The sequence below is a fragment of the Ricinus communis genome, chromosome 9 (assembly GCF_019578655.1).
Source record: "Ricinus communis isolate WT05 ecotype wild-type chromosome 9, ASM1957865v1, whole genome shotgun sequence".
NCBI lineage: Eukaryota > Viridiplantae > Streptophyta > Magnoliopsida > Malpighiales > Euphorbiaceae > Ricinus > Ricinus communis.
The window spans coordinates 2,647,795-2,658,770 of record NC_063264.1 but is presented as its reverse complement, the minus strand read 5'-3'; the positions used below and the strand labels follow the sequence as shown (position 1 = coordinate 2,658,770).

Genomic DNA, 10,976 nt, shown 5'->3' with positions numbered 1-10,976 from the left:
ACAATAATTATAAATATTATAATTATTATAAATAATTATAGAATAATAAGTATTTATTATAAAATATAAAAATTTAATTATATGAGATCAACTTAAAGTGAGTTATTATTAATTGATTCTAATAAAAATAATGGTATTTAAATAAATAAATCAAATCAAATTAGCAATTAGCTTATAAGAAAAAGTTCTAAAATAAAGCTGATATAATCAACAGTTGATTGAGATTAAATGAGTAACTGATTAAGATTAAATCAGTTATCAGTTTACAAAATATTTTAATATATCTGTTCAGCTCGAAACAATTATCAGCTATATTAAATTTTTGAATTAAACACTTTTATTATTATATTTGAACTTTTTAAAATAGCACTTTATAATCTACAAAAACCATATCAAACACATTTTAAATTAATTAAACTAGCTCTATATATTAGATATAAATAATTAAATCCATTTGGGAAAAGGCTAAATATCAAATAATAAAGTCGTGCTAAGAAATTTCACATTTAAGTTTAATTCACCTTTTATTATCTAAAAATAAATAGTGAAAACCATTGGAACCTATAAATTTTACTTTTTTCGATGTTATTCATTGGAAACATAAAAAAAAAAATCACTTAATGCTTATGATAAATTTTAAACATTAAATAATTATTTACTCGTGATTGTACGATTTTATTAGTATTTTAATTATAAGATTAAATTTATAGAGTAAAATCTAACAAAATGTAAATGTTTAATATTTTTTTTATAATATGTTAAAAATAATAGTAAATAAAATATTTTTAATGGCTTTTAATTTTTAGTATTTTAAAATTTTATTAATATATAATATAAACATTATATTAAAAATATTTATTAATTGACATAGTATTATGTATATAAGAAAAACAAGTCATCTGAAACGTATAGGGGACAAGCTTGTCATTGTCATATAGAATTTCCTTATGATCACAAGTAACCAAACGGTCCAAAACTTATCATCAAAATTTATAGTTAGGTGTGACACATCTTTTCTTCCAATATAACAAAGGGTCTCAACTTCCTTTGAACATTAGATGTCAAAATTGATACCGTTTTGTATTACCAATTGTCAATCCGAATTTAGTGCAATCGCTATAGATGGTGTGGCTAATGGGAAAGATGACACTTGTCAAAAGATTAGCCTTTCCTCCAAGAAATAAAGAAATGTAAGTTCTTTTCCTGATGCCCAGCTCTATTGCTGTGGCTGCCGAGTACAGTTGCTGAAAAAGGTTACCTGCCGAGTCTAGCTGCTCTTATTATTTAAAGTAGAGATTTTGAATTTGAAATACCAGGAAGATAATTCTCTACATTTTAAAAATTATAAAAAAAGTGAAATCTATAATAATTTTTTTAAAAATTGGAATAATTACAGCAGTGGTTATTTAATTATGTATTTAATTTTAATTTATATTGCATTACAATAATTTATTTCACAAGGGTCGTTTAGTTTTAAGTTGAATTTCAATTTATTTTACATTAACATTTAGGATATCTAATTTTATTCACATTATTTTTTTTATAGTTCTCATTTTATTTAGCAACATACATGTTTATTTAAAATTGTATTTATCTCGATAGATTTTTAAGTGAATTTGCCTAATATATTGTTTGAAAAGATTGGAAGGCCACCTACCCACCCATCTCTTAAATGCAAAACATTGAATTGAACTTGTTTTTTTGGAACACTGAAGTTGTTCATTTTGGTTTATATTAGTTTTTCTAATGTTGGTTCCTACATAATGAGAAACTAAAGCTCCATTTGTTCATATGAAATACTCTGCTTTAAAAATATCATTTTTGGTGTTTGATACTTGAAAAAAATGATTAATTTGTAGATTTCTATTTGAGAAAAGAAAAATCATTAATAAACATGAAATAATTAAATCATACAGAACAAAATCGTCATGTCCATGGCTGTATACTTGAATCACTTGTATCAAGAAGATAAATCACAGTTTATGGAATTCCCTCTTGTGGTTCAATTCCAGCATCTAAACGCATTTGAACCGCCTCAACAGCTATACTATTATCCATTTTCTTTTTGGTTTACTAAAAACGAAACACTTCTATTTTCTTACATATAGCAGTTCAAATCAAATTAACAAGTTCCCACCTGCGGAACTTGTATTTTTCCTGTTAACTTCCACTAACACAACTTATCAACTTACTTGATAATAATCATTATTATGATTATTAGTATTACCCGTCAAGCACTTTAAGCACACATGTCAAAATAAATTAATAGAAAAATTTATAAAATTATAGATAAGTTTGATTCTCATGTGTAAAAAAATAAGTACATATGTCAAAAATAAAAGTCTTATGTGTCAAAAATTAAACATACACATTAAAAGTTTTTAGATTTCAGAAATTAACATGTATCTATAAATTTTGAAAAACTTTTAAAAACAAATTTAACATGTTTTCTATATTTTTCTTTATATAAAAAGCACCTAAAAACAAAGAGTTTTTACTTTTTCTGATTCCAAGTCTACTTTCTATATTTAAAATATTACTTAAACAGAAAGTAAATTTTTTTTTTTATAAAGTAAATATATTTTATAAACTTTTTATAAAGATCTTGAAAATTAGAAAATAAAAATGAAAACAATTTCTCTACAGCTTCTCATTTTATAATATTGACTTTGAGTAGACAATAGTATTATATGCAATACCTTGATCATTTTGTAACAATGTGTCTTCTAAGATCCGTGTTATCAAAAACTTATTTTTTGGATTCATAATTATATTATTATGTTAATAATAAAATAATTTAATCAATCAGTGAGTACATATATATAGTTCAGTTGGAATGTTTTATGATGATCATTTTACAATAACTTTTTACAATAATTTTTTTGTATATAATGATAAGTGAGTCCGTATATATATTAATAACAACTCCCATATTCTGGTATGTTTATTAGATCTCACTTGTATAATAATCATTATAAACTTTCTTTTGTTCATAATTAAATGATGATTCCTATTCGATCTTCAATTCTCATTCATTACAAACTTAAAAATAGTCTCATTTATATTTATTATGAAATAATTAAAGCAAATAATTATTAATTCTTTATCGATCAGTCTGATATATACTTGTCGATCAAAATAATAATATGCACATAAAATATAATGCATTCACCTTTTGATCAATAGACATTATAAACATCGATTAAATCATGTAATAATTTAGGTTAACCCATTATGATACATTTTCCTTCAATTATCATGGCAATCATATCTAAGAACTTTTAGGCATCATTGGTCCACGGGTAGCCAGCATTGGTCACCAACACATTGCTAAAAAGACTTTCAGATTTGTTTTTATTTTTTAATTTAAAATTAAAATAAAAAATACAATTTACTGACGGGTTTAAATTAATTTTCAAGTGTTTTCTTTAAACACTTCAAGCATCAGAAAATAGCGATCAAATGATTTTTCGTGTATAACCAAACAACAATAGTTATTATTATCTTTTTTTGCGCAAATAAAGTTAAGACCAAATAATTACATCACAAGTTTGAAACTTTCTTAAGTTGTGAAGGAATATTAGTCCATGTCATATTTAGGTAGAATTTTTAAAAAAATTAAAGATTTTTTTAATAAATAACTATTCATTTTTTAAATTTAATTTTTTGAAAAACTTTAATCACTTAATTTGGATTTGATGATGAAAATTATAGAAGCTGATGGTAGCGTTTTTATTAAAAAGGGAAGTCCTAATAGGAACAGGTACCTGTCCCCTCAATTTCCTATATTAAGTTAATGCAGAAGCACGACAAAGGGAACAGGCAGTTGTTCAATCTTGAATGGAAACAAACAATTAACTTAACCATATGATTATCTTTCCAAATTTAGAATTTTATTACCATTCCCTGTTATAACAAAATCTTGTTAACGTAACAACCTTCTAACCCCACAATGTTTCAGTTTCAGTTCCAGTATTTTATAAGCATACACACAGGTCGCATTGAAAATTAAATTATTATAAAACCATACAACACAAAAGAAGAGGCTTAGAAATAGCAAAATACGTAATGGAAATCATCTTTAAATAATATATATTCTTACTCTGATGATTTATATCCAACTTCTGATACTTAAGATACATATTAATTTCTTATCTAATAATAAACCATTTATAATGCGCTTCACTCACTCGTCCAAAAGTAGTCAGGTTATACAAAAAAGTTATGTGGCATTCCATCCGATTTTACCATCCATTTCCCTGTAAAATAGTGTCCGGATAAACAGGCTTGTAAGATATAGTCTTCCAGCAAGGTTACCGAGGAGACACATGCCTGCATAACTACTAAGGAACACGGAAAAGCTCTTCGGCTCTCACAGGGGTAGAAGATGATGCACATTCATCCACAATCTTCTCCTTACATTTTCACAAAGAGCTGTTTCCACGAATCGAAACTTTTAAGAATCCGTTTCATTCAAAGTTAGAAATGAAAAAAGAACTAAAAATGAAAATGGAAGGATTATATTTATATATCGTTTGGTTCAATATGAAATCATAATAGTGCTTAATTATAGTTAAAAAAATAATGATGTTTAATTTATAGTTATTATAGACAATAAATATATAGAAAATATTTATATAAATGATAAATTATTATTTCATTTATTTGATCATTTATAATCAATTTAATTTAATTTCCACAGTAAGAAAGATTTTCTTTCCTTAAAGCAGAGGAGAAACAATAGAAAACAAATAAATGATTTCCATTAGTGGATAATTTCATTCCAATTATATAGTGATTTTTCATTAACTAAATACCAATAATTAGAAACCCTCATTCTCATTTATTTCTCACTCTATTTTTTCACCAACCAAATGAACTCTAGGAGGAACAATTTTATTAGCGAGAGCAAAGCTTACATTTAAGAAGGAAAAATACAATAATTAAACAAAAATCATTAGTTGCTGAGTGAATGGTACAAAATTTTTCGTAATAATAGATATAATTAGTATATGTTAATTTCTTTTATTCTTAGCATGTGAACAAATATTTAATTTTTTTAATTAATATCACTAAATATTTTTAAATAATATACTTTAATATATCTAATTTTATATTAGTTATTATATTCTATTAAATTTTAAAATAAAAATTATAATTACATTATATATATATATATACCATAATTAAAAATGGCAACGAGATGATTATTTACATAATATTATTCTAGTCTAATAAAATTTTTTTTTTATAGACTCATCATCTATATCCATAAATTAAATCAATTGGATAGTCATATATAGCTTTATTTATTAATTATTAATAAAATCCTTATATTTGAGTTACCGTCATATACCAAATATTAGTATAATAAGTGAGCTTTGTGTTATCATATTTATAATAAATTATAAAGCTAAAGCAAAGCAAAGATCCCAGAAAGGAATCAATGTTTTTGTCTGGAGATCTACGAGAAACCAGTGTGAACTGAGGGATCATACGGACATATAGAAGTTCCTATGTGGATACAAAATAGTACAAGAATCAAATGTACAACAAAGTTTGTAGTTTATTTTGCTGAAAGATGTATTTTATTGGTTTTGGGGTTGACACGGAGGAATCTGGTTCCTTAATTATGTCATAGTAAAAGAAACAAAATAAATACCCACTAATAAGTTATCGCCAACAGTATTTATAAGACTTCGGGTAAAACATTTGGAAATTCAGAGAGTCTAAGCAAGTCCAGAGACTGAAGAAATATTACTGCCTCAAACACGCAAACAAAGGGCTAAACCATTGCTAATCTTTCCATAAACTTTGCTTACATTTGCCATCTCTTTTTAATACCAATCCATTATTCAACACCAACTTCTCACTTCAAGAATCTTTCCCTATTATTCTTGTCCATCTCTCTTCTACGTATTTATTCCTAGATAGGTATTGTTCAGACTCGAGATATGTTTCGGAAAACAATGGAAGTCTTCTGTGCGCAGCCTAGAAATCAGCCAAACGGCGGCACGGTGACAGAGAGATTTAAGATCAAAGGAACAGTGGTTTTGATGAAGAAAAATGTTCTCGACTTCAGTGACATTAAAGCTTCATTTCTTGATCGAGTTCATGAGTTGCTGGGGAAAGGTGTTTCTATGCAGCTTATTAGTGCCGTACATCATGACCCAGGTCAGCTCTCCTTCTTCTCTCTCTTAACATCTTTTGAATGGTTGCAGGAAAAGAGAAACATGGATTAAAAAAATAGTGGAGGACGTTTTTTTTTTTTTTTTAATCTGATAAAGTCAATTGACTTCTTTTGATTTTTTTTTCACATTTTCCAGTCTATTATTTGTAGTCTCATCTACCCATTGTTCACATTCTCTAGCCAAAAAGGGGACAAAAAGAAAGAACTACGTAATCAAATTCAACGTTTATTGATTTATAAGTGTTGCAACTTCAACTTCTTCTTTAAAGCTAAAAAAACTGGGAAAATTTTGTGTTGGTTTGTTGTTTAGCGAACAAGCTGCGAGGGAAGCTTGGAAAAGTGGCTTACTTGGAGAAATGGGTGAGAAGTATTACTCCAATAACCGCTGTGGATACAGTTTTCAACATCACTTTTGACTGGGATGAGAGCATGGGAGTTCCTGGAGCTTTTATAATTAGAAATCATCATCATAGCCAGTTATACCTCAAAACAGTAACTTTAGATGATGTTCCTGGGCATGGTAGGGTACATTTTGTCTGCAATTCTTGGGTGTATCCAGCTCATTGTTACAATTATGATCGAGTCTTCTTCTCTAACAAGGTACATAATTGAATCTTTCTCCATTAAACTAGAGGTTGAGGGTATCCATTATGTAGTCATTTTACAGTATACATCAAATCCTATATTAGCATATGTTTCAAGTAGCTAGTGTCCTGTTTTATTTACTTTTGGAGTTTCAACCCCAGTTACAGAAAGTCTTTTTATTTGCTTTCCTTGATTTCGTGGTAATATCCGCAAGAGTAGTAATTTCCCAGACAGTCAATTTCTTAAAGGATTGAGATACAGAGTTTTTTTTTTTTTTTACTGTTGTTTATCTCTTAATGGTTAATGCATTAGGCATACTGTTCTTATCAATTTTTATTGATGTGTGAGGATAGGGTAAGTAATAAAAGATTAATTCACTAACAACTTTATGATATGTACATTAGACCTACCTTCCATGCCAGACACCTAAGCCTTTACGCAAATATAGAGAAGAAGAGCTAATCAATTTGCGTGGAAATGGAAAAGGCAAGCTAGAGGAGTGGGATAGAGTGTATGATTATGCTTACTACAATGATTTGGGAAGTCCAGATAAAGGTAAAGAGTATGCACGTCCAGTTCTTGGCGGAAGTGAACAGTATCCATATCCTCGAAGAGGAAGAACTGGTCGGAAACCGACAAAAACAGGTTAGGCATGTACAATTCAGCTGGAGACTATTCAAGTTGATGTCCTAAACCTTGGATGAATAAAGCACATAGAACAGGAATAACATCTAATAGTTACAAATTTACTTTCTAAGTTAGATGCATTCGCTTTTTAACAATTCAATCACCAATTATGTTCTGTCGGTGTAACAGACCCCAATTCCGAGAGCAGATTGCCGCTTCTAAATCTAGATATATATGTTCCAAGAGATGAACGATTTGGTCACATAAAATTTTCAGATTTCCTAGCCTATGCTCTGAAATCCGTGGTTCAGGTATTAGTTCCAGAGATCAAATCTCTATGTGACAAGACTATTAACGAGTTTGACAGCTTTGAAGATGTTCTTAAGCTCTATGAAGGGGGTATTAAATTACCCAGTGGGACCAAAGCCACTAAATTAAGGAATCGCATCCCATGGGAGATGCTCAAGGAACTTGTTCGTAATGATGGCGAGCGATTCCTCAAATTCCCAATGCCTGACGTGATCAAAGGTATACATTTGGTTTTGTTTTTCTTTTTTCTTTTCTTTTTTCTCCCTTTTGGCTTGAGATTTACAAAGCTTGATTTCCATTTACTCTGGACATTTTCCTGGTACATCATGAGGCTTTCATGGCATAATTGCAGAGGACAAGTCTGCTTGGAGGACAGATGAAGAGTTTGCACGAGAGATGCTTGCTGGAGTCAACCCAGTTATTATCAGTCGCCTCCAAGTAAATACATAACTTCTATTAAACCAACTAATTATTTTTAATCATATTCTGGTCTTTTAGCCCTGACATTATACTAAATTAACTTTGCAGGAGTTTCCCCCGCCAAGCAAGCTAGATCCTAAAGAATATGGAAACCAGAAAAGTTCAATCACAAAAGAGCACGTTGAAAAGAGCATGAACGGTCTCACAGTAGATCAAGTAAACACACTTCATTTATCTCATGTCTTTATTGGATATCAAAGCGCCATATACATTGCAATTAAGAGATATTACAATTGTTTCCTTAACTGTATGTTTCATTTTTTTCTTGATATAGGCAATCAGAAATAACAAGTTGTTTATATTAGATCATCATGATGCATTGATGCCATACCTGACGAAAATAAACTCAACAACAACAAGGACTTATGCTACAAGAACAATCCTTTTACTGCAAGATGATGGGACATTGAAGCCATTGGCAATTGAGCTAAGTCTTCCGCATCCACAAGGGGAACGTCATGGTGCTGTCAGCAAAGTTTTCACTCCGGCAGAAGATGGTGTTGAGGGCTCAGTGTGGCAGCTGGCAAAAGCTTATGCTGCCGTAAATGATTCTGGATACCATCAGCTTATTAGCCACTGGTATGATTTCAAAATGAGGCAATTTCGTGGCACAGGGAAAAAGCTGGTCCTACTTTAGAATTGCATGCCTGAATGCTTGTGCTTATTTGCAGGTTGAACACACATGCTGCTATAGAGCCGTTTATTATTGCCACAAACAGACAGTTAAGTGTACTTCACCCAATCTATAAGCTTCTGCATCCACACTTCCGTGATACAATGAACATAAATGCCTTGGCTAGGCAGATTCTCATCAATGCTGGGGGGATACTTGAGATAACTGTTTTCCCAGCCAAATATGCCATGGAATTATCTTCTGTGGTTTACAAGAGCTGGGTTTTCACTGAGCATGCACTCCCTGCTGATCTGCTCAAGAGGTAAAGCACAAAAAATTGAATTGTAAAACTTTCTCATGTCTTAAGATTTTTGATGCTTAATGAAACAAAAATTTCTGCTACATTACAGAGGAGTAGCAGTACCAGATTCAAGCCAACGACATGGTCTGAGACTTCTGATAGAAGATTACCCTTATGCTGTTGATGGTTTAGAAGTCTGGTCAGCAATTGAAACTTGGGTGATGGAATATTGTGCTTTCTACTATCCAACAGATGACTTGGTTCGGGATGACACTGAACTTCAATCCTGGTGGGCAGAGATCCGTAATGAGGGACATGGTGACAAAAAAGATGAACCATGGTGGCCTGAGATGCAGACACGAGCTGATCTTACGCAAACATGCACAATCATCATTTGGATAGCTTCAGCGCTCCATGCAGCTGTCAATTTTGGGCAATACCCTTATGCTGGCTATCTCCCTAACCGTCCAACCGTAAGTCGCCGATTTATGCCTGAGCCAGGAACCCCCGAGTATACTGAACTTGAGAAAGATCCGAACTTGGCCTTCTTAAAAACAATCACAGCCCAACTACAAACTCTCCTCGGTGTTTCCCTAATCGAGATATTATCTAGGCATCCAACTGATGAGGTATACCTTGGGCAGAGAGATACAGCAGAATGGACATCAGATCGTGAACCACTAGCAGCATTTGAAAGATTTTCAGAAAGGCTGAAAGAAATTGAAAACAAAATCATGGACATGAACAGTGACAATAAATACAAGAACAGAATTGGGCCAGTCAAGGTGCCTTACACCTTACTTTTTCCTAACACCTCAGATGAATCTAGACAGGGTGGACTCACTGGCAAGGGGATTCCCAACAGTATATCAATATAAATCTTTTCTATCAAAACAGCAATAGCATTCATTAAGTTAATTATGTAAGTAGGGGCAGCTTAGTGGTTTGTATTCAAATTTATTTTTATCTAACTAGTAAAAGGAATTATGTGCAAGTAATTATGGAATTTTCTAACATATATATCACAAGCATCTATTGAGTGTAAACTTATACCTATACAAGTGAGATATATCTGTTATGTTGAAACTAGAGTTGAATAAAGCCAAACTATATGTGACAAACATATAAATTGATAAAATCAGCCATGGCAACTGAAACCTCTATCTATCCTCTAGGTCACATTGGCATAATTATACCAAAAATTTGTAGCTCCCTGAAACTTAACAAAATCAATGACACAGATACGTACAATACAGCAAGCTGAGATCAAAACAAGAAAAAAAAAAACACTTATTTCCCTTTCTTTCAGCAAACGAGAAAATCATCGAAGAATAACTAATAACCAGTACAAGTTCAAGCCAAACGAACGTAGAGAATAAACAGAAAGAAAGCATTCGATTATAAGCGAAATAAACATAGGAGAAATTAGAGCAAGATTGTAACTTTGCAGGCTCTTTACATGGAAACCCAGCAACCGTATTGGCAAAAGATTGTCCTTTTCTATCTTCCGATTTCGTGTGAAATAACTAATCGCTCTTCTTGACAGTTGTCAAGCCCGCCAATTTAGCGTTGAAATTTTCTTCCAGTCCCGCAAACTGGATACGGTGTCGTTTCTTACCTGCCTTCAGGTTCTTCTTTTCTTTTTTTTTTTTTTTGAAAAAATTAAAATATGTAAGTGGAATGAAATTTTAGGGCGAGGAATTATTAGATTAATAATTTTTAAATTTATGGCTTATACAATAATTTTATTTTCCTCCCTGATATTATAAAAATGGATTACCCCTTGGATTTATGATTAAAATCATATATATAGTTAAGAGTTTATAGTATAAGAGATATAATTAAATATAAATAATGTATAATTTTATTTA

At 30.6% G+C, this 10,976-nt stretch overlaps 1 protein-coding gene and 1 long non-coding RNA gene across 3 annotated transcripts; one reads left to right on the top strand and one right to left on the bottom strand.

The window, feature by feature from the left end:
• Nucleotides 1–5,574: 5,574 nt before the first annotated feature.
• Nucleotides 5,575–10,151, top strand: LOC8261460 (probable linoleate 9S-lipoxygenase 5). The gene is made up of 9 exons (XM_002516725.4): nt 5,575–6,174; nt 6,501–6,790; nt 7,180–7,420; nt 7,592–7,930; nt 8,064–8,149; nt 8,240–8,347; nt 8,466–8,770; nt 8,863–9,126; nt 9,215–10,151. Exons 1-9 carry the CDS (start codon nt 5,955–5,957, stop codon nt 9,981–9,983), a joined length of 2,622 nt encoding a protein of 873 aa, XP_002516771.2. The 5' UTR covers nt 5,575–5,954; the 3' UTR covers nt 9,984–10,151.
• LOC125371100 lies at nt 8,344–10,856 on the bottom strand. 2 transcript variants are annotated; one of them, XR_007217330.1, is made up of 3 exons: nt 10,549–10,856; nt 9,229–9,815; nt 8,344–9,115 (listed from the first exon to the last, which is right to left on the bottom strand). It is a non-coding gene; the product is annotated as an uncharacterized LOC125371100 (long non-coding RNA). The 2 variants fall into 2 exon arrangements; XR_007217331.1 differs by lacking the exon at nt 10,549–10,856 and adding an exon at nt 10,355–10,542.
• Between the last annotated feature and the right edge of the window lie 120 nt (nt 10,857–10,976).

What these genes read in the sequence shown, in the direction of transcription:
- LOC8261460 (XM_002516725.4), top strand. Translation starts at nt 5,955, where the DNA reads ATGTTTCGGAAAACAATGGAAGTCTTCTGTGCGCAGCCTAGAAATCAG. An exon ending in CATCAGCTTATTAGCCACTG is followed by an intron (nt 8,771 to 8,862) that starts GTATGATTTCAA and finishes GCTTATTTGCAG; the next exon opens with GTTGAACACACATGCTGCTA. An exon ending in CCTGCTGATCTGCTCAAGAG is followed by an intron (nt 9,127 to 9,214) that starts GTAAAGCACAAA and finishes GCTACATTACAG; the next exon opens with AGGAGTAGCAGTACCAGATT.